The 24,258-nt window shown below is 38.4% G+C and overlaps 1 protein-coding gene across 13 annotated transcripts in view; it reads right to left on the bottom strand.

Annotated features, from left to right (window-relative positions):
* Positions 1–24,258, bottom strand: part of WDSUB1 (WD repeat, sterile alpha motif and U-box domain containing 1) — a 50,563-nt gene that overhangs the window by 18,557 nt on the left and 7,748 nt on the right. For 8 of the 13 annotated variants that reach the window (XR_004176522.1, XM_031651287.1, XM_021923642.2 and 5 more), the window contains 6 exons: positions 20,791–20,883; positions 16,985–17,078; positions 10,417–10,450; positions 8,531–8,571; positions 8,348–8,454; positions 7,186–7,365 (listed from right to left, as the gene is read on the bottom strand). Coding sequence is in view for 12 of the 13 variants with exons in the window: in XM_031651287.1 (XP_031507147.1) it covers positions 7,186–7,365; positions 8,348–8,454; positions 8,531–8,571; positions 10,417–10,450; positions 16,985–17,078; positions 20,791–20,883 (549 nt within the window). In the remaining variant the exon portion in view is untranslated. Of the gene's footprint in view, positions 1–4,734; positions 5,851–7,185; positions 7,366–8,347; positions 8,455–8,530; positions 8,572–10,416; positions 10,451–13,385; positions 13,433–16,984; positions 17,079–20,790; positions 20,884–24,258 lie in introns of those variants that run through there. The other 5 variants (XM_031651294.1, XM_031651297.1, XM_031651291.1 and 2 more) reach the window with 4 other exon arrangements.

Here is a 24,258-nt window from a genome sequence, read left to right on the forward strand (position 1 = left end):
GCAGTGCATAATGATCACTACTCATTGCAGCCTCAACCTCCTGGGCTCAAGTGATACTCCCACCTCAGCCTCCTGAGTAGCTGGGACTACAGGCACACGCCACCATGCCCGATTAATTTATGTATTTTTTATAAAGAGAAGGTTTCACTATATTGCCCATGCTGGTCTCGAATTCCTAGGTTCAAGTGATCCTTCCGCCTCATCCTCTCAAAGTGCTGGGATTACAGGTGTGAGCCACCGCAGCCAACCACAAATGGAGATTTTATCTACTACCACCAGAAATCTTCTGACATACTGTTTTACCACATGAACTAGTGTTTTCTTTATACATTCCTTAACAAATCTCTGTTGTATAGAATACTGTTGGTTAAAATATATCAGCAGTTAATAGCTAATTTTAAATAAATTTAGATTCTGAAAGTTCAAGAATTTCAGGTTGCCAGACACTAATATACTCTACAAAATCAGAAAAGGCTCATTACTCGTTACTTACACAACAGAAAATTTCCTAAAAATCATTTTTAAATATGTTTGAGTTCAAAACATAAAAATGCCATGTTATATTTTTAAACTTAATGAAATTGGATGTATTTGCTGATTCTTATAAGAAGCACAATCACAAATGAAGCTCATCTGTTTGTCCAAACCATATGCATGTTTCACTTGTTTTTATTCTTAACTTAAAAAAAATTTTAGTTTTAGAAAGTCTAATGTAATTTTAGGAATTTTAGAATTATTGGCTGTTTACACTTCTAGAACTAGTTGACAGTTCTACTTTAGGTTGAAGTAGGTAGAAGAATTAAGATTTCAGAATGCCTCACATAGTTACGAGAAAAAACCAAACCAACTTACTTTCTGTCAGGAGGTAATGCTCCATGAGGTTTATACAGGTCTTAGGACGTCCTCTGTTTCAGACGGTCTTTTCGAGGATGTCTGAAAACATCCTTGGAAGCTGGAGATAGTGCGTCCCTCCCTGTGGGAGCGCAGATGTTTCCTGACCACTATAATGTCTTGCCTCCTGGGGGCTATTTTGCTGGTAACCCCCTTATAAGACTGGGGGTTTCCCAAGCTCAGGGCTCCTCAGCTGTGACACAAACATAAACCACCACCATGAAACTTAAGAGGGAAAGGGGAGGCTGGGCACAGTGGCTCATGCCTGTAATCCCAGCACTTTGGGAGGATGAGACAGGTGGATCACTTCAGGTCAGGAGTTCAAGACCACCCTGGCCAACATGGCAAAACCCCATCTCTACTAAAAATACAAAAAAAAAAGTAGCTGGATGTGGTGGCACATGCCTGTAATCCCAGCTACTTGGGAGGCTGAGGCAGAAGAATCGCTTGAAACCAGGAGGCAGAGGTTGCAGTGAGCTGAGATTGCACCACGCACTCCAGCCTGGGTGACACAGTGAGACTGCCTCAAAAAAAAAAAAAAAAAAAAAGAGGGGAAGGGGAAACAATCAGAACCTGAAGTGCGAGTGTCTGCTGTGTCACGAGTAATAAACCGTTTCAGTCAGTCTGCGCTCACTGCCCACATTCATGTGAATGTGGCAAGTTATCCTAGCAGCTCCCTGGCGCCGAGGGTCTGCTTTCCTGTGACTTCCTTCCAATGGGACATGCTGAAACCGAACTGAGGATTTTTAAAACAAGCTTTTTAAAGCATCACGAACAAATCAATGATTTCCTTACATGTTGAATATGACTGTGCAAAAATATTTATGACTCAAAAAGATTCCCTCAAATTCTTTATGAAATCACCATCCATATTCAAGAGAAAGCTATTTCAACACACAAGTACTTAAAAGTGCTTAGTTAGGGAAGTACCTCTAAAACGCAGCACAGTGTTATCTGATCGCCACAGCCAGCCTTTAATGTAACAAATCAGAGATATCGAGTCCACCTCTTCCCAGAATGTCCCGTTTCACAATGTGTGTTTTCCAAGGGTTAGCGGGCTGTGTGTTTTTACTTTGCCAGGCAAATACAATGGAAGGCTTAAGAGGAGTTATAAGGATGGATCATGTATTCAAAGCTAAGTAAAGTGGAAAATAAGAGTAGAGATAGATAACAGGTACACAAGATTAACAGAATAAAGGTTAGGATAAGATCAAGATTTGCTGAAGTGGGGTATTGGATGAGATGGTAGAAAATCTATCATGACTGGGTTATGCTTCCTGAAAATCTTCCACCTGGGTAGAGACATGGCTTCAAAAACTGTCATAAATGTTTCTAGAACATGTTTGCATGAAGACAGTAGACATCTTGTTTAAAGAGATAATTATATAACTTATAATAAGAAAAGGAGGCTGGGTGTAGTGGCTCATGCCTATAATCTCAGCACTTGAGGCACCAAGGTGGGAGCACTGCTTAAGACCAGGAGTTTGAGACCAGTATGGGCAACACAGCAAGACTCTTTCTCTACAAAAAAAGTTTAAAAGTTAGCTGGGCGTGGTGGTGCATACCTGTAGTCCCAGCTCTTCAGGAGGCTGAGGCAGGAGGAGCTACAGAACCCAGAAGGTAGAGGCTACAGTGAGCCATGTTCATGCCACTGCACTCCAGCCTGGGCAAGACAGTGAAACTGTCTCTAAAAAAATTAAGAAAAAGAAAAAAATATAGGAGCAACTAATGTTCTTTAAAAAGTATATTTTCCTGTCAAAAATATTCTACATGTGTGCTAATACTTAGAATGCTTATAATATTTACAACAGAGAACACAGAAGGCCTAATTCAAAATTCCCCAGATAAGGTTAAACTGGGTGTTATCCTTGTCCAATCCTAATGTCATTTAGAAATGAAGTCAGATCACCTTGCCCTCAGGGATGCTTTTAGTTAAACCACATCCCCAGAGCTCTACCAGAAACAAACATCTCCTTTTGTGATTGGGGGTTCAGAATAAGTCTTATACACTCATACAATTGCTGAGAAAGAAAGGACCCTTACCAGCTAAGCTAGTAAACCCTTGGTACCAGTACTGGGCAATATCCGGCTATTACTGACTATAATCCTGAAAAGACATCTTCATGACAAGTTAAAACCACCCAACTCTGGAAATGCTACATCACTGAGAGTCTGATGGAATCTAGAAACTAATAACCATCAAATATACAAGACTAAACTAACGGATATAAAACTCAACCCTGAAAACCTCTGACGAAACAGAAGGTAACTGGGTTCTGGAGTGAGAGCTGGGAAGTGACAGTGTAGAGCAGAGATGTAGGTGCATGAATGAGACAGAGACCTTCCTACATGTGCCCTTTACTCTCCCAACTTTGTCCTGTAAGTACCAATGCCACAGCAGCCCCAGCTGGAGGCCAGTTACCAGGACAGCACGAGCGCCTGGAATTGAACAAGCACAGACCACCAAGCTGGTTACTGACTCACCTCTCCCGGCCCTGACAGAGAACAACAGAACCAAACGCTGGTTTCTTACAAAGAAAACTAAAAATCTGCTTTTAAAAATTATATTTTTTAATTTAAAAATCAAATTTCTACATAGAATGATCAAGAGAAGACACGAAACCTATATTAAGAATGGAAAATACAGCTTAGGTACAGGGGGAATTTTTAAGAGGATATTAAGAACAGGATAGAAGCAGTATAGTTTTTTAATTTCTCTGAAAAAAACAGAGCAACTAGATAAACTCAAATTGCATGGACATTTCCAACAAAACAAGGTAGCGAGACATCTTCATGAACCCTACAATATGCCTGAGTGAGGACAAACTATTAACACCCACAAAGACCTGTGGTTGGCATCTGTGTAGAAGAAAGCAACAGGACATCTGATGGGCTTGAGCAAATGAGACCCCAGCGTGTCCAGCAAGTAAGCACTGGAAAGGAGAGTGAGCCAACTTCAGACAGCAGCTGACCACGGAGGGTTATGCCCTTCCAACAGGGGGTCAGTGCACAGTAACTAGATTTGAACAGCCTATTTCACTTTAATCACATATAAACAAACAAACAAAAACTGTAAATGTTCAATTACTTAACAATAAATGCAGTTATCCAGGCAACAAGTGAAATCTACATAACGAATTAATAAGAACTGAAACATGAAACTTTCAAAATCCGAGGATATAAAGACAGGTGATGTACTTAAATTTCTAAATTTTAAATTAGAAAATGATAAAAATGTCTTATGTGCTTTTATGATTTCTTGGAAAGAAGAGTAAACAGAGAGTGAACCCTTTGAAAAAAATCTCGTTCCCAATTAGGCATCTATGGTTGATGATTATCTGAATATAATCATAAATACCAACATGATACACAATAGTTCCTTGGCATTTGTCATTTTAAGTTTCTATCATTTTATCTTCTATACAGCAATTCCAAACTCCAAGATACGTAGCAATCTGCCATATTCCCAAAGCCTAGATATAAGCTGAGGCCAATGAGTAGCTAGATGGAAGCTGTGTGGCTAGTAGTAGACTCACTCGTTGTGTAATATCACATCTCAAAGTGACTTTCCTACTCTTAACCTTTCACACTTTATGCCTTTTGAATGAGATATTAAATGTTATAGTAGTCACAAATTCATAGAAAATGTCTTAAGATATATCCCTCTCAACATCAAGGATCTCTTGAACCTGTACTCTGTCTGGACATTCCTTATACAAACCGTTCTAGATATAAGGAATTATTTCCTAACTAAAGCTGTATGTCTGTTGTACCCTAGGCTTCCATTAACACAATCCTAGAAAATGACTATTATCCTTGGGTAAAGCTCCAAAGTCAAACATATTCAAGTCTGCAGAAATTTCATTTATTGTGTATTTACAAAAGACCCATTGAAAACAGATTTGATAAACTGCTCAATTCCTTAAAAATAATTTAAATGTCAAACATAATAGATATACGACATTGGTCTCGAACCCTCCAATGTACTTTACTGCACAGTTAATCAACTTCCTCCATTTGCTGAATGTTAAACTCAGATTTATTCACATTGACATAGCAGCTGTTTTAAACAGTTCAAGGCAAATGCAGGTAAAATAGATATGCATTAAAACAAAATTCAGTAGCATATATACTTGTTGGTTCACCTCAACACATTTGCTTCTAGACCAAATTTAATTCTCTATTCGTGCAATTTACTATTTTGAGGGTCTATTTTTCTTAAAATTCAGGACTAAAAGAAATTCATTATAGCTTACAATACCATTTATAGATTAGTTAGCTGCTTGATTCTTTATAATGAAGGTTGCAAAAACCTTAAAATACATTAGAATGATATCAAAAATAAATGTTATAGTCTATTTTTACTACTTTATTCTATGTCTAATTTGTTGAGCTTGCTAGATCTCCAAATCTTAAACACAAGCTTAAGAGTCCTTATTGACTAGAAAATGTGCAACATTTTTGTCTCCATTCTTAATGGTTTTTCAAATTCACCTATTAGACCATCACAGAACTTGTTTAAATTGTATTTTAATTTTGGCTTGGGCCTGACACTTCCAAAACCCATTTCACTGAACTGTGAAGTAAAATGATTACTACGGTTAAACCTGAGACTCATCCTTCAAAAACTAATTGAATCATTAATTGATCATTAACTGAATCCTACAAGAATGTCTTATTCTTGGCCAGGCGCAGCAGCTCATGCCTGTAATCCTAGCACGTTGGGAGGCTGAGCCAAGAGGGTCACTTGAGGTCAGCAGTTTGTGACCAGCCTGGGCAAAGTAGTGAGACCTCATCTCTACAAATAATTTTAAAAATCAGCTGGGCACGGCAGTACATGCCTGTGGTTCCAGCTACTCACGAGGCCGAGGCAGGAGGATCACTTGAGCCTAGGAGGTTGAAGCTGCAGTAAGGTGTGATCATGCCAGAGGACTCCAGCCTGGGCAATAGAGGGAGACCCTGTCTCAAACAAACAAAAACCTAGAATGCCTTATTCTTTATTTAGCTAGTTATAAAAACAGAATTGTATTTCTATTGTTTTTATATGCTTTTCTTATGTTTTCAAACATCCTTTGTTGAATCTGAAATTATTTCATATTGTCAAGTACTTCCACTTGATAAGGTACCCTTAAGATTCATTGTGATTAACAAGAAATTAAGATGCTAAATTCACGAGATTTTTTTTAAAAAATAAAGCTCCTACTCTATTACCTACTCTCAGAAAAAAAGAGGAAGTTAGAAAAGAAATATTTTATCAGAGAGAGATGCTGGGTGCAGTGGCTCATGCCCATAATCCCAACACTTTGGGAGGCCACGGCTGGAGGACTGCTTGAACCCAGGAGTTTAAGACCAGCCTGGGCAACAGGGAGACCTCATCTCTACAAAAAATTTTAAAAATTAGCTGGGCATGATAGCATGTGCCTGTGGTCCATTACTTGGGAGGCTGAGACAGGAAGACCACTTGAGCCTGGGAGGTCAAGGCTGTAGTGAGCTGTGATGCACCACTGCACTCCAGCCTGGGCAGCAGAGGGACACCCTCCTATCCCTTCCCCCACCCCCCTCCCCGACACACAAAAAGAGATAGAAAAGTGACTGTAACTCGGCCAGGCGCGGTGACTGTACTCAGCCAGGCGCGGTGGCTCACACCTGTAATTCCAGCACTTCGGGAGGCTGAGGCGGGCGGATCACGAGGTCAGGAGATCGAGACCATCCTGACTAATACGGTGAAACACCATCTCTACTAAAAATACAAAAAATTAGCCGGGCGTGGTGGCGGGCGCCTTTAGTCCCAGCTACTTGGGAGGCTGAGGCAGGAGAATGGCGTGAACCCAGGAGGCTGAGCTTGCAGTGAGCCGAGATCGCGCCACTGCACTCCAGCCTGGGCAACAGAGCTAGACTCCGTCTCAAAAAAATAAATAAATAAAAAATTTTTTTAAAAAACCAACTTGTTTTTGGTAAAGATCAAGTACCCAGAATATATAAACAACTCTTACAAAGTCAACAACAAAAAGACAACCCCGTTTAAAAATGGGCAATGGATCTGAACAGACATTTCTCCAAAGAAGATATATAAATGGCCAATAAGCACTTGAAAGATGCATGTCATTAGGTAAAAGAAAATCAAAACCACAATGAAACTCCACTTCACAACTGCTAGGATGGCCATAATCAAGAAGATGGGTCATTAGTGTAGTGCCAGAACATTAAGAAGAAACCATTAATGCAACAAAATCCAACTGCAGAGTAATTTGGTAAAAGTTGTTTTGAAGATTGCCTATCTTTCACTAAGCTTACCAATTTTCAAATCATCAGCCAGACTTTCTTTTGTAAGATTCAACAGTTCTTTTCCATCAATGTTATTCATCTTGAAAATACCAACGAGATCTTTTAAATCTTGTGCACAAAGCCATGTTGAGACATCCTCCTCTGACCAATCGTCAGTAAATTGCTTCAGCTGATCTTCTGTGCTCCTTGCTTAAAATAAACAGGTAAGTGAGATAACAAAAAAGTATTTCCTTTATAAACAATCTCACTTTGAATTGAAAATAAACAAAATTTCCTTAAATCTGTGTTTTATAGCTGGGTACAGTGGCTCATGCCTATAATCCTAGCTACTCGAGAGGCTGAGGCAGGAGGATCGCTTGAAGTCAGGAGTTCAAGACCAGCCTGAGTAACATAGGGAGGCCCTGTCTCAAAAAAAAAAAAAATTGTTTTACCACTTTAACTTCCTTTTGGAACATTTTCTTTTTCACATCAGGAAAACAATTTTTTATTATATAAAATTCATACTAGCAAAGGTATTCTATTTGCTCCATCATCTCTGTATCAGCACCACTATTTGGTTAATTCTGACAGTGATAAAAATAAAACTCCTAAATTATGTGCCAGTGTTGCTTGATGCCAAAAATAAAACCAACAAAATACAATGATAATTTCTATTTTGTCCTGAGGCTATATTTATCTGAAAAATTAGTATGGAGTATAAACAAATAACTTACAAACCATGGGAGGTGTGGGACACATGAATGTGCACCGAAAGCATTTACCAACAGCTTTCACACAGCCCAGCCACTTCAACACTGGCTTCTCTAAAATTTTTTTTGAGATAGAGTTTCACTCTTGTCACTCAGGCTGGAGTGCAATGGCACGATCTGAGGTCACTGTAACCTCCGCCTTCCAGGTTCAAGTGATTCTCCTGCTTCAGCCTCCCGAGTAGCTGGGATTACAAGCATGCGCCATCCTGCTGATCTACGTTTCTGTATTTTTAGTAGAGACAGGGTTTCATCATGTTGGCCAGGCTGGTCTCGAATTTCTGACCTCAAGTGATACGCCCACCTTGGCTTCCCAAAATGCTGGGATTACAGGTGTGAGCCACTGTGCCTGGCCCGATTTACTAACTTTCTGACCCTAATGGTGAGTGGGGTTGAAACGAGTGAAAAATGATGTCCTTACTAACCTTGGCAAAGTGTTTCCAGGTCAAATTGCCAGATGTTCACTGTTTTGTCCATTGAACCAGTAGCAAGTAAAAGGGTATTAGGTGCAAAAGCACAAGTTGTGACATACCTAGTTAATAAAAACAACTATTATGCATGTTCTAATGTTTAAATTGTATTAATACAAAGTGAGGTTCAGTTCAGACCTGGTGTGCTGAGTCAACGTGTGAAGGATATTCTCAGTGTTCTGAAAAACAACAGCAGCAGCTTTACACTCACTCAGGTAAGAGCAAAGTCACTGATGAAGACTCCTTTGACATAAATGGGTTGTATACTAAGTGAATACATTAATATTTATTAGTAACTAACATAAGATGAAACTTTACTCAATGAATAGTAGAAACGGCATCTGTAACAGCATTCTCAGGTACTTACTTCGCTTTTTGTCAATTATCGGCATTATTGTCTGCTAGCCATCTCCTTAGCAATTTTTAATACAGTAGACCCTTGGCATTTGCTCATCTGTTGGAACCTACTAATAGTATCCTAAACATCTATTACCTGAAATAATTCATATTTTTGGCTATGGCATTTGACTTGTACACATTACAGGACCAGTGACTAGAAATTAGTCCCTTGGCTGGGTGCGGTGGCTCATACCTATAATTCTAGCACTTTGGGAGGCCGAGGCGGGTGGGTTACTTGAGCTCAGGAGTTCGAGACCAGTCTGGCCAACACAGTGAAACCCCATCTCTATTAAAAATATAAAATATCAGCTGGCATGGTGGCACGTGCCTGTAGTTCCAGCTACTTGGGAGGCTGAGGCAGGAGAATTGCTTGAACTCAGGAGGCAGAGGTTACAGTGAGCTGAGATCGTGCCATTGCCTACAGCCTGGGCAATGGAGCAAGAGTCTGTCTCAAATAAATAAATAAATAAATAAATAAGTCCCTTAGATTTTGAGTACACTAAGGTGGCCATCCAACATTTTAGGTGTATTTAAGTGGGACTCATACATATTTTACAGAGACAATTTAGTGTTATAATTGTTTCTGAGAATGTAAAATCTCACGAAATGTTCATGAGAAATATTAAACATCTACCTCACCTACCTTGAGTATTCTTTTCCATTTCCTGCCGGAACACTCAGTGGCTTGAACCTCTGTGTGGAACACTAGCTTAGATCACTTGCTTAATTTGCTACCCTTTGATTACTTATATCTCCATTTATTTGCTGGCCTAGCTACAGCCTAAATCCAATCATTTGGAGGCTCCACTCAACATTTACTTCTCTTGGACAATATTCTTTTCAACTACTTTATTTATTTTTGAGACAGAGTCTCACTCTGTTGCCCAGGCTGGAATGCAATGGCACGATCTCGGTTCACTGCAACCTCCACCTCCGGGGTTCAAGCCATCCTCTCGCCTCAGATTCCCAAGTACTGGGACTACGGGGATGCACCACCACGGCCAGCTAAGTTTTTGTATTTTTGGGAGAGACGAGGTTTCACCATCCTGGCCAGGCTGGTCTTGAACTCCTGAACTCAAGCCATCTGCCTGCCTCGGCCTCCTGACACGCTGGGATTACAGATGTGAGCCACTGCACCCGGCCACAACTTGGTCTTTACTCACACATGGATCAGTCAAAAACTCCCATTTTCCAAGTCCATGATAACCTATTCTTTCTTACACCACTCTCTAAATCCAGCCAGGACTCTAAAAATGGTAGGTCACTTTCAACCATATTCACAAAAAACCCTAGGGTAAACATTCATCCTTTGCTATTATGGAAGCCTGGTGTAAAAGTTTAATAATTGATTGTATGTGATGTTTTGAACACTGGTGCTCTTTAAATATGTATATTTTATGATCACATTTAAAATCTATCCATCTTAAAATCATTAGTGAAATATTTAAGGGCTTGTTGCAGAACCGATATCTTACTTGCATAACTATTTTAGCATTTGTGAAAAGATATATGATCCTAGTCATACTAAACACAAAAAATACATACTTGTTCTACCATGCCTAACTTGAAGTTCAGTAGTCTAATAAACATAATATTCATAGATCACAAGATTTTTAAATACTTACAGTATCATATACTATGACAGACTTATCCACTGACCTTTAAAAGAAAAGAAATTATAGGTGAAAAGTTCTATAAAAACAAAGTACAGTATTTATGTAATTAGTATTTTTAAGTAACTTTAGTAACTTTTCTAGAAAAGACAGATATTAACATACATTTAGAATGCAATCCTTTTGTTCGTATGTATGAAAACTTTAATTAAAAAAACTACACGTGGCCAGGCGCAGTGGCTCATGCTTGTAATCCCAGCACTTTGGGAGGGTGATTCGAGCGGATCATGAGGTCAGGAGTTCGAGACCAGCCTGGCCAACATGGTGAAACCCATCTCTACTAAAAATAGAGAAAAAAATTATCCGGGCATGGTGGCATGCACCTGTAATCCCAGCTCCTTGGTAAGCTGAGGCAAGAGGATGGCTTGAACTTGGGAGGTGGAGGTTGCAATGAGCCAAGATCATGCCATTGCACGCCAGCCTGGGTGGCAAAGTGAGGCTCCATCTCAAAAAAAAACAAAAAAATGCCATATATAAAATTCAGAAAATTATAAGCTTTATTAGAACAATGCCACTTTTTTCACTCTTTTTCCTCAAAAAGCTAATATGCAATAATCTATTGCTTTTAAATGAATTTAAAATATTTAAGAATATTCTCAATTGTATTTTCTAATATTATAAATAAGTGATAGGTGTAACTCATACAAGCAAAAGCTCTTTAGGGTAATAACTTTTAAGAGCGTCAAGGAATCTTACTTTTTTTTTTTTTTTGAGACAGAGTCTTGCTCTGTTGCCCAGGCTGGAGTGCAGTGGCGCTATCTCGGCTCATTGCAATCTCCACCTCCTGGGTTCACGCCATTCTCCTGCCTCAGCCTCCCGAGCAGCTGGGACTACAGGTGCCCACCACCACACCTGGCTAATTTTTGTAATTTTAGTAGAGACGGGATTTCACTGTGTTAGCCAGGATGGTCTTGATCTCCTGACCTCATGATCTGCCTGCCTCAGCTTCCCAAAGTGCTGGGATTACAGGCGTGAGTCACCACGCCCAGCCAAGGAATCTTACTTTTAAGAGTGTCAAGGAATCTTAAGACCAAAAAGTATAAGAACCACTGACCTAAATCATGATTCAATTCTTCACTTCTCTATTCTGACTTATAACTGCATTCTGTTGTCCATTCACTTTTCATCTCTAGTCACTTATATTCATCTCTAGACACTAGTCTCCTATAGCTAGGCTTTGCATGTTAGAATTGCTTTAAAAGTTTCAGAAGTTCTCCTAAATTTAACATACAAGGTTTGAATAAGTTCTAACACCATCCTAGGTTCTCAGGGGTTTTTTGTTGTTGTTTTTTGTTTTGAGTCAGGGTTTCACTCTGTTGCCTAGGCTGGAGTGTAGTGGCACGATCATGGCTCACTGCAGCCTCCACTGCCTGGGCTCAAGCGATCCTCTCACCTCAGCCTCCTGAGGAGCTAGCACCACAGGTGCACGCCACCATGCTCGGCTAACTTTTTATTATTTGTAGAGACCAGGTCTTCCTATGTTGCCCAGGCTGGTCTCAAACTCCTGGGTGCAAGTGATCCTCCTGCCTCAGCCTCCCAAAGTGGTGGGATTACAGGCATAAGCCACCATGCCCGGTCCATCCTAGGTTCTCTATTATCTCTACAATCTGTTTTTCCGGCCTCATTTCTCCTTATTTATTTGAATGCTTATCATACATTTTAATCGACTCAAGAATTTCCTGCCTCCTGCAATGCTCTTTCTGTTCCTCAATCTTCCCATATCTGCACAGAAATTCTATACTGCCTTTTCCAAGGCCACCCCAACTATGCCCTACACACCTTCCTTAATACACCTCTTTTTTCTTTCTTTTTTCTTTTCTTTTAAAGAGACAAGTTCTCACTCTGTTGCCCAGGCTGGAGTGCAGTGGCATGACCATAGGTCGCTGCAGCCTCAAACTCCTGGGCTCAGGGGATTCTCCTGCCTCAGCCTCCCAAGTAGCTGAGACTACAGGCACAAACCCCTATGTCCAGCTAATTTCTTTAATTTTTTTTTTGTAGGGACTGGGTCTCACTGTGTTGTCCAGACTGGTCTCAAACTCCTGGTCTCAAGTGATCCTTCTGCCTTGACCTCTCAAAGTGTTGGAATAACAGGCATGAGCTACCACAGCAGGCCTCAGTACACATTCTGACCTACAACCGCATTCTGCTGTCTATTCACTTTTCATCTCTAGCCACTTATATTCATATACAGCCACCTTTTATCCTGCTCACTTTTTTTCAGTCTCCCTCTTTCCCATATGTATCCATTCTATCTTATCAATGACTTTTAGTCACAAATAGAATGTATCATTAATTGACCTGTTTGCATCTACTAAGTATGATTTAAATATGCCTGTCAATTCTTCTAAAAACTAAATGTTTATTAAGTTTATTAATTTACATTTCTCATTCATTTGCCTGTATATTTGTCCAAATAAACTAAAAATATTCAGAAAAATATTTGAATGAGACCTTGAGCAACACCATATACCCAAAAGCACTTGATAATGTAAACTTCCATTTATCCAGAATGACTAGGAAAGACACATTTCCATAAATATAATGTTAACTAAGACACACATATATACAAACTGACAAAGAATTATACTGCTATAAAATGAACTTAAAACAATATTGAGTATCACTTAACACTTCCTCCATGACTCAGAGGGTAAGTACATGTCAGGGTCTTGCAGTGCTATTAGTTCATCACCATGAACATCAACTATTAAATAGAAAAGAGGAGACTTAAAATGTCTTCAAGAGCACAAACACTGTCTTGTACTTCCTTTTCTATGCCCTATTCCAACTGGCAGAGAGTTGGGCACATAATCATTTTGTCAATTAACCTGTCCCCTAACACAGCAGACAGAGTTCAACTTTATTTGTTTAAACTTTCCAATGATTTAAATTCTAGGTCAAAAGACAATTACTATAAATACCTTTTGATGATGAATAATCTTCATCTTTAGAGATGAAAGAGCCACATCTACAATAATAACAACATAACTAGTAATTTGGCTGTTTGGCAAGAATTGGAGCATATGGAAAAAAGAACCATCAGCCTTAGTCCAGACATTCTAAGTGGAGGTTAGGACCCTCAATATCTTAACTGGAATGAAAGCTGCTATGAAGAGCCATAAATGTGGGTCAGAATACTATGACCTGTGAGATCAGACAGGAAAGTTTTAGAAAATCTAATGGCAAGGAGAAAATATACAAAAGTATTCAAAAGGAAAACAGTATAAAGTAATTGAATCATTGCAACTATGTTCCAGCCAATTGCCTAACAGAATAAAGCTCTGAAAAATAAAAGCCAAGGTTGAAAATTTCAACACAGAACTGGAAATCATAAAGAGTGACACCACTGAAAAAAATTGCCAAATAGAAATTCTAGGACCAAAAAATAAAATAAGCAAAATTAAGAATTCAATGGACCAGTTTAATATCATATTAGCTGAAGAAAGAATTAGGAAAGGGAAAACCATCCAGAATGAAGCACAGGAAACAGGAAAAAACAAACAAACAAACAAAAAACCAGAAGCATAAATATAAAAGAATAAAGTTTACAGTGAGAATGTGTAATGTGCATTTAACTGGAATCCCAGAATTAGAGGACAGAAAGAAAGGAACAGAGGCAATATTTGAAGAGATAATAAATAAGAATTTTCCAAAAGTGGTAAAATATCATTCCACATTTTTTTTTTTTTTTTTGAGATGGAGTCTTGCTCTGTCACCCAGGCTAGAGTACAGTGGTGTGATCTCAGCTCACTGCAACCTCTGCCTCCTGGGTAGAAGCAATTCTACTGCCTCAGCCTCCTGAGTAGCTGGAATTACAGGTGCCCACCACCATGCCTGGCTAATTTTTGTATTTTTAGTAGAGATGAGGTTTCACCATGTTGGTCAGGCTGGTCTCGAACTCCTGAGCTCAAATGATACGCCCGCCTTGGCCTCCCAAAGTGCTGGATTACAGGTATGAACCACTGTGCACCGCGAAATATCATTCCACGGATTTAAGAAGTTCAATGAATTCCAAGCAAACTAAATAGGAAACTCACACACAGATACAAAGTAGATGTGCAAAAACCTCAAAACAGAAAATTTCATGAGCAGCCAGGGAAAAACACATGAATTACATCCAAAGGAACAACAGTTAGAATGAAACTAACTTCTCTATAGCAATACACAACAATAATATATCCTAAAATGTGTTTGTTCCAACAAAGCAAGATTGGTTTAACATTTTAAAATCTTGTAATTCACTCCACTAACAGAGTAACAGAGAAAAATTATATCATCTCAAAAGATGTAGGAAAAATCATCTGATGAAATACAATACCCTTGCATGATTAAAAAAACAACAACAAAGGCTCTTGCAAACTAAAAGGAATAGAATAATAAAGCTTATCTCCCAAAATTGATCATATTGAATAATGAAAGCTTTCCCTGTGCAGTGAGGAATCAGACAACAAGGCCTGTTATCACTGCTTTTATTATCCTGGTAGCATCAACAGTTCAGTAAGGCACAGAAGATACCAAAGATAGAAGAATTAGAAAGGAAGGAACGAAACTATCATTATCCACAAATGATCTGATTTCATATATATATAATCCAAAATAAGAAATTTTCTAGATAAGTCCAATTTATTCCCATTATATATTTCCTTATATTGGCCACATCTTTCATATACTAACAACAAGTGCCTAGAAAGAAGGCTAATAAAAGATGAGAACTTCTACATAGAAGACAATTATTGAAATTCAAAGATAAATGAAGAAATATGCAATATTCTCAGATTACAAGACCAATATCACAAAGATGTCAATTCTCCCCAAATTCATCAGACTCTATATAACCCCAATTAAAACCCAAACATGTTTGTGTGTGGAGACAGGAATTGGGGCAATTTAACAAGTTGATTCTAAAATTTATATGAAAATGTCAATAGCTAGGAATAGACAAAATATAAAGCCTGGGAAAGACAGAATGATATTAGAGCAAGGACAGAAACAGAACAAAGCAGCAGGTTAAGAAACAGACTCACAAATATATTGTCAGTGATTTCTGACAAGGGAGTACAACAAAATGGAGGAGAAGAGTGGTCTTTTCAATACATAGTACTAGGACAACGGGATATTCACGTAGAAAGGAATAAAATGGAATTCCTACTGCACATGATACACATAAATCAACTGTGTGAAAGGCAAAACAACGAAGGTCTTAGAAGATAATACAGGAAAATATCTTCATGACCTCAGAACATGAAGAAGCTGACTACACTAAAATAATTAACTGTGAAAAGGCAAATCTAGAAGGTGGGAAAAGATATTTACAACTAGCAACAAATGGCTCAAATATAAAAATACACACAAACACACACATATACATATATAACAACAAATCAATAAGAAAAAAACCCAGGGAAAAAAATGGACTGGAGACATGAACAGGCACTTCATAGAAGAGAAAACACATACGGCTAATAAACTTCTAAAAAGGTTCCAACCACTTTGTTCTGGCGAAACGCAAATTAAAACCATACTAAGGCAACACTACACACTCATCAGAACGGCTAAAATTTTAAAACTCACAATACCAACTATAGACGAGGATACAAAACAACACTGCTACAGAAGTAGTAACTGTTCAGCCACTTGGAAACTGTTATCTGCCAAAGGTGAAAATGCACATATTCTATGACTCAGCAAGGCCATTCCTATGTATTTATCTTACAGAAATGCATGAACATGTGTACCAGGCCATACGATAGATTCACAGATTATTGTAATGCTCTCAAACCAGAAACAATCATATAACCATTAACATTAAAATGAACTATTATATATATTATAATGTATCCACGCCATAGAATATTACACAGCAATGAAAATCAATGGGCCACAGCTCCAGGCAATAATATGAATTAATGTCACAAGTGTAATGTTGGGTACAGGAAGCCCGACAAAATAATTCATATTGGGCCGGGCGCGGTGGCTCAAGCCTGTAATCCCAGCACTTTGGGAGGCCGAGACGGGCGGATCACGAGGTCAGGAGATCGAGACCATCCTGGCTAACACAATGAAACCCCGTCTCTACTAAAAAATACAAAAAAACTAGCCGGGCGAGGTGGCGGGCGCCTGTAGTCCCAGCTACTCGGGAGGCTGAGGCAGGAGAATGGCGGGAACCCGGGAGGCGGAGCTTGCAGTGAGCTGAGATCCGGCCACTGCACTCCAGCCTGGGTGACAGAGCGAGACTCGGCCTCAAAAAAAAAAAAAACAAAAAAACAAACAAAAATTCATATTGCATAATTTGTTGGAGGCCAGTTTTAAAGAAAACAGGAGTAGTGCATATGATCTAACATGTTGTCACCAAAAAGGGGCACTCGGAAGGAGAGGGCTTCTGGGTCAGAACCAGCAATGTTCTATTTCTTGCCCTTTGCGGTGGTTCATCAAGCTCTTCTTTGAGGTTTCACGTACTTTTCCGTATGTCTGTTTGATCTCTTATAAAAATGGTTTAGGAAAATTAAACCAACTAGCTTACCCTGAGACTAGCATCTGCCCATCATGGGAAAAAGCACAAGCCAGAACAGGAGCACAGTGCCCACTCAGGGTACTTTTATATTTTAATTCAAAACCTGCAAATAACAAGGTAACAGAGATTAGAAAGCTGACCATGCTTAGAACTGATTTTTAAGTCAACGCCATTTCACTTGTTTATTCAACGAATAATCTTTGAGTGCCTAAAGGACACAAAAATTAAAAACCCTCATGCAGTTCAGATATCTATAAGGAAATAATCGGGATGCAGTATGATTAACTGGTTTCTGTTGACTAAAGAAAAAAGTCAAGTTTTTAAAGAATTCAAGTAGTTTTACTCAAAAGTCTTTCTGAGGACTATAGACTAAGGCCTATGGCCTGGGAACTACAGGGCAGTCTGTGAGACCACTCCAAAGTGGTGCTTCAGCCTGCTGCTCATATACAGGTGGGAGAGGCTTAGTACGTGCAAAATCACATCACACAGAGGTTACATTAAAGCAGAATCACATCAAGGTCTGGGTGTAAGAGTACATCTGGTTATAGATTACCAAAGTGCATTCGGTTACAGATTGCAGAAACATGATCTCCGGACGTTATCTCAGGTAAGAAAAGGCAAGGCTGGGCTCGTTTATCTTTTAAGGAATGTAGTGACTCAGGCAAGAGACATGGGGGACTCTGTGCTCTCCTCTGTTTTGTCTTCAAGGCATTCTTCCGGAGAGCTGCACGTTGTCACAGAGTCGGGGGTTTTGTGAAATTATGCTGGCAAGCAGAAAGGAGCAAACACGGCTTCTCCTGTTTGTTACTCTGTCTCACATTTCAAAAGCTCAGTAATGGATTTTAAAAAGCAGCTCAACAAAGGCTAGATGGGGTAATTTCGTAACTACCAAAATTTTTAAACGTTTAAACTATACCACAATTTTGGTGTCTGATAAAAACAAAATACGCCAACTGCCCAAAAGACGTAAAAAAATGCTTATAATTTTTTAAATCTGGCATTTAAAAATATTTTGTCATCCTGTAAATAATCAATGGTAATTTACACATCTTGTAATTCCAATATTATCTTTATAACACTCCTACAAAGTGTAAAAAGTGTAAAATCCCTTTTATGCTTTTAGAATTACTAAACACAAATATCACAACTGTTTTAAAAGTATACTGAGGGAATTCAATACATTTTGGTGACAACCTATAAAAATAAATATTAAGAAATTGGCAAGGGTTGGAGGAAAGGAAAAGGAAATACACAAGGGAAATTTATAACTACATCAAACACAATAAAACCTTTTTTGAAGTGTTAAATGTCTTTTAGTGAGGATAACAAGCATTTAACTAAAGAAAAAGGTCATCAGAGTAAGTAAAAGTTTCAAGCTCAAAACAGGAAAAAAATATTTTTATCTGGGAGAGCAGAGACACACTAAAGGCACCATGCTAGAAATACAAGTGCTAGAAACACAATGATGAACTTCAAAAGGCTTTCATTCTAACTGGGAACAGAGCAATAAGTAGGCATGATTAATCAAACAAAGCAAACATATTAAGGTGCAAACCAAATTAAGACTACAAAACTTTAATACAACCATAAGAATAGGTTATGTCCTCAAGTACAAGACCCATATGTCTCTCTACTCCTCCCTACAAATAAGCAAATAAGATACCAATGGTGATAAATGCTTTATGAAAAGGTTTTCTTATTATTTTCTTTTTTTTCAGAGAGTCTCCTTCTGTCACCCAGGCTGGAGTGCAGTGGTGCAGTCTCGGCTCACTGCAACCTCCACCTCCTGGGTTCAAGTGATTCTCCTGCCTCAGCCTCCCAGGAAGCTGGAACTGTAGCTGTGCACCACCACACCTGGCTAATTTTTGTAGTTTTGTCGAGACCGGGTTTCATCACATTGGCCAGGCTGGTATCGAACTCCTGACCTCAAGTGATCCGCCTGCCTCAGCCTCCCAAGTTCTGGGATTACAGTCGTGAGTCACCATGCCCAGCCTTATGAAAAGGTTGTAACTGCATGTTTATAAACTGTCATGTATGTTTTTGTGAAAAAGTCAGTGTCAACATATTTTCCAGTAAACATGTGAAACGCTTTACTTTTGAACAGTTATCAAAGGAACATATTTATTTCCTGATAAAAGGTTCTTCTCTATACACTATAGGATAATTATGAACAACAAAAATGTAGTTTGTCATTTAACTGAAGTGTACTAGGTAACAAATAATATTTTGAGGCTCCTGAATCAATCAAGATGACCACAATATTTCAGATTCCCATGAAAATGTCAATGAAGGAATTATTAAAGACAAAAATGTACACTGGTAAAGAGAGTGGGAAGAGGGGCATCAGCAAACCAGACACTGAATCAACTTTGGGAAGGTAGAAAGCACATTAAGTAATGAAGTATAAAAGAATAACAGCCCAGTGTACAAAGAGACGGGGGTACAGCCAAGAAAGTTATTCTGCCCTAGGAAACACCCCAAGACTGGCCAAGTGTAGTGGCTCACACCTGTAATTCCAGCATTTTGGGAGGCCAAGGTGGGAGGATCATTTGAGGCCAGGAGTTCGAGACCATTCTGAGAAACAAACTGAGACACTGTCTCTATAAAAAATTTAAAAATTAGCCAGGGCAAGACCAGGGAGAGGAGGTGGAGAGGGTAGGAAGAAAATACCTCAAGGTTCCAGAATATCAATAGCCAGAAAAAAGGAAAATTAGAATGACACACACATAGACCTGAAAAGAGAAAAATTGACTGACTGTATACAGATCATTTGGCGTCCACCTCCAATCTCTCCCCAACTTCACCCTTAGTATGCTGCACAAAAGCCAAGCACTTATCCCCAGTGAAACCTTTCAAACAAACAACTGCCTGGGAAGCCCTAGGGTGACAGAGTATCTACTCCCCAAGTCCCCAGTCCCTCACCCAGAAGGGCCAATTACCCACCTCTTCATCCTAGAGGGAAGCCAGCACTAACAAACCACCCCTGTGCACAGAGCTTCTAAACATTATTGTCTAATTCTTAAATGCAAACAGAATACTAAGCAAAAAGGGGACTCGACTGCAAACAAAGCTCAGAAAACAGGAGGGAACTTAAAAACAAAGCAAAAACTCCTAAAAGACATCCTGAGAGTTTTGAGAGCTTACCTTTATAACGGACACTATGAAAAGGAAACGAAGAAGATGATGAGCTTTCAATCTGAAAATATGATTAACGACATAAAAGATTCAAAAAAAGGTTAAGAGAAAAAGCAGAGAAATTTTTCCCTAAAGTATAAGAAAAGAGAGAGAAATGTGGGGGAAAAAAAAGAGAATCAATTCAGGAGGCCCAACATTCAATTAATGGAAGTTGTAAAAAGAGAGAAGGATGAAAGAAATAGCATAACGGAATACTTTATTCCAAAACTGCACAAAATAAGCTTCCTGACTGAAAGGGTCACCTGACGGAATAGTACAATGGAAGGGAAAAGACCCACACACTAACAAAAAGCAGTACCTACAGTGAATAAATAAAAAATATAGTGGTATAAACAATGTTCACAGAAACTGTGAAAACCACCAAAGGAGTTGAAATCAAGTGCAAAGTGGTCCCCTCTGGTGAGCAGAAATGTGCATGGCAGTAGTATGGGTGAGGTCATGATCAGCAATGAGCACCTGATTTTTCAATCATGTCAACTTTTAAACTTTGATTAAAAGTTTCTTAAACCATATTTCTGTACTTATTTTTAGATAATCAGGCTACCTTAAGTAAAAAGATTAAACAGAAATTTTATCCAGACCACAAATAATTTTAGAGAAGTGCTACTTAGCATACATACCTAAGATATGGGTAAAAGAAACAATCCAAATTTTGACTTGGCAATCCTGACCACATGATGCCAATCGAAAAAACTGAAGACCTTGTTCTCCATCTAAAATTTGTTAAAAATAAATACAGAGAATTTGTAAAACACTGAAATCCCCCCAAAATTTCCATTTCTTAAACTGAGATCTGTTAATTCTACTCATTTAAACCATGTTCACAAGCTATTAGTTAACTTATACCATTTAACAAAATGTTGATTAAAGAATTTCTTTTAAACAAGGTACTATATAGGATTATTAGTCCTCAAGTTGCTACCATAAAATACCTTTCATTTACATTCCTCAAAGAATAGAACTCAAGGCTGCAAGAACCAATATTGAGCCACTAAATAGAGCATCCTCTAACCCAATTTTAGAGTCTATGAGGCTAGCATTGATGGGAAAAATTAGGAAGAAAAGTCAGTTACTTTGACAGTGTTAAATGTTTCATCATTCCCAACCTTTTTTTAAGGTCATAGCAATTTCTTCCTTTTTTTTTTTTTTTTTTTTTGAGACAGAGTCTCACTCTGATGCCCAGGCTGGAGTACAATGGTGCGATCTCAGCTCACCGCAACCTCCACCTCCAAGGTTCAAGCAATTCTCCTGCCTTAGCCTCCCAAGTAGCTGAGATTAGAGGCATGTGCCACCACGCCTAGCTAATTTTTGTATTTCTAGTAGAGATGGGGTTTCACCATGTTGGCCAGGCTGGTCTTGAACTCCTGACCTCATGATCCGCTTGCCTCAGCCTCCCAAAGTGCTAGGATTACAGGCATGAGCCATAGCACCGGCCTAAGGTCTTATCAATTTCTTAAAAGCCTGGTCTATAGTTCATATGGAATAATGAGAATTTTTTTCCATTTGATTTAATCAAGCCAAAAGCTGGAATTACAGAAATCAAAAATAACATCAATTCACTCCATTTGGTTGAAAATATTATATTATTGAGGGAAAGTAATCAGTTAAATGGTGTCCCAGAAGCACTACTACTTTACACTTACTTCATTTTAGCGTATCATTATGTATCTGCTAGATTAAGTTCCTAAACAATTTTGGATAATGTAAATATTGATATCATCAATGCAATTTTACACAAGTGGTACCTAATATCACACGTAGTTTCATCAAGTAAGTTTTGGCATTCATATGCAGTAAAGCACAATTCAGAAATTGAGGCTGGGCATGGTGGTTGAAGCCTGTAATCCTAGCACTTCAAAAGGCTGACACCGGGAGTTTGAGACTAGGCTGGGGAACATGGTAAGACCCTGTCTCTACAAAAAATTTTGTTAAATTAGCCGGGTGTAGTGGCACACATCTGTAGTTGTAGCTACCTAGGAGGCCGAGGCAGGGGATCCCCTTGAGCCCAGGAGTTTGAGGCTGCAATGAGCTATGATCATATCACTGCACTCCAGCCTGGATGACAGAGCAAGACCCTGTCACCAAAACAGAAATCTAATATCCATCTTGAGATTGCACTCCGGCTTACCAAATATTCAGTATATAAAATTTAACAAATGTATACACCTGGGCATGGAAATTTTTTCTATGGACTCTGCCTCTCTGAAAGTACAAACACTTTACTAACAAACAACGAATTAAATTCCATTTCACTGAAAGTTTTTCTAACTCCACGGGACTTCCATATTTCAATAGCATTTTTGTTTTTTCTGTAACATAGGTTTACCCAAAATGTATCCTTTCTAAGAGAGATCTTGAGGGATACAAGCAATTCCTGATAATCACTGTCTTTTTAAGGCAAAACATTTTATTCAATAAATGACTGAGAGCAAAATATTTCTGTATTAGACCTAATTACCAAACCTATTTTTTTCATTGTTTTTTAACTAAATAGATCCTTTGAAGTTAATTCTAAAGTTCTTTAAGTAGTGAAAATTCAGCTAAGACAATGGAAAATTACACAGCTTAAAATGTGCTTATGTTCAGTATCTAAATATAATATTTAGAAACATACTTTTCTTCAGGAAAAATATTTAAATTATAATAACCTAATAACCCACACTTTATCATTTAAAAACTGGAGAGAAATGATTATTTACTCTCAGGTGCAAACAGGATTATTTTTCCTTATTTCAGCAAAATGTCACAAGATGAGTTAATATATCGTAAGTATTTACAGATAATAACAAATACTAAATTAAACAAATTTAAATTATATACTTTGTCTTCTAAATAAATACAGTTGTTCCCACAAATTCCTACAATAATCACTTTAAAGCATGTATCAATTTGTTTCAGAGAATTTACTCATAAGGTTAAGATATATTTCAACAGCAACACTGAAGGAACTAAAGAAGGCACGAAGATTAAAATTCTACCGAGAGAAGTGTATAACATGTTCTAAAGGCAGGGTGGGGATGTGGGTATCATTTCAGAGTCTCATCTAGAATTCTCTGCCTGGTGTAGTGAGCCTTTCCTGACCCCAGAAGCTCCCAATCTCTCTAAATGCAGGACAAAAAAGCCCTTATTTTCATTCTAATATTAAAACTAATATAGTGGTCTTTTCATTGGCAATCTATCTTCAGATCATTTAGAACCAAAAAAGGAACCTAGATCTCTCCACACTTATATAATTCACCAGATTCACTGAGTGCCTACAAGATGTGGAGAAGGTATCACAGAAATGGAAGCAATGACTTGCTACAAGCTGTCCTTAGAGTAAAACAGCACAGAACAATATATTAAAAGAATAACTGCCTTAATTAAATTAGGGAGGCAGTTTAACATAAGAATGGGTTTATGAAAAGAAAATCTATTATTTCAGCAAATCATTAAAAAGAATCTTACTCATCAATCTACATTTCAAGGCCTACTCTGTATCAGGTACGATGAATAAAAGAGACCCAGGCCCTGCCTGCCTGGAGCTTACAAGCTAATAGGAAAAACACCATTAAATATTATCCATATAAATATAGAATTAAAACTTGTGATAGTATTATGAAAGAAAAATAAAGCATGCAAATAAAAGACTATATCAAAATTATACAGATTTAGTGCAGGAGTTAAGAGCAGGAGAGGCTTATCTTTAGTGATTTTCAGCCAAATTCTAACGGACATAACAGCAAACCAGGTAAAGGGTCTGCACATAAAACCCTTGGAAAAATCTTAGAAACATTCCAGGAATTAAAGAAGGTCAATGTGGCAAAAAATGCATGAGGCCAAGAGCAATTTGAGATTAGGGGGAAGCAGAACATGTTTTGCTTTTGGGATCTGGGATCTTAATCATGTCTTAACAAGCCACTGATGGGCTTGAAAAGGGCGGAATACCACAATCTTCCTGTCTACTCTCTGGACCTGTTTTGTCCAATAAGGCAGTGACTGGCCATATGTGGGTACCAAAGACTTGAAATGCAGCTAGCCCAAATTGAAATGTACTATCTATAATATATACACCAGATTTCAAAGACTTAGTACAAAAGATAAAGTAT

Source organism: Papio anubis, chromosome 10, assembly GCF_008728515.1.
Source record: "Papio anubis isolate 15944 chromosome 10, Panubis1.0, whole genome shotgun sequence".
In the NCBI taxonomy this organism is placed as follows: Eukaryota; Metazoa; Chordata; class Mammalia; order Primates; family Cercopithecidae; genus Papio; species Papio anubis.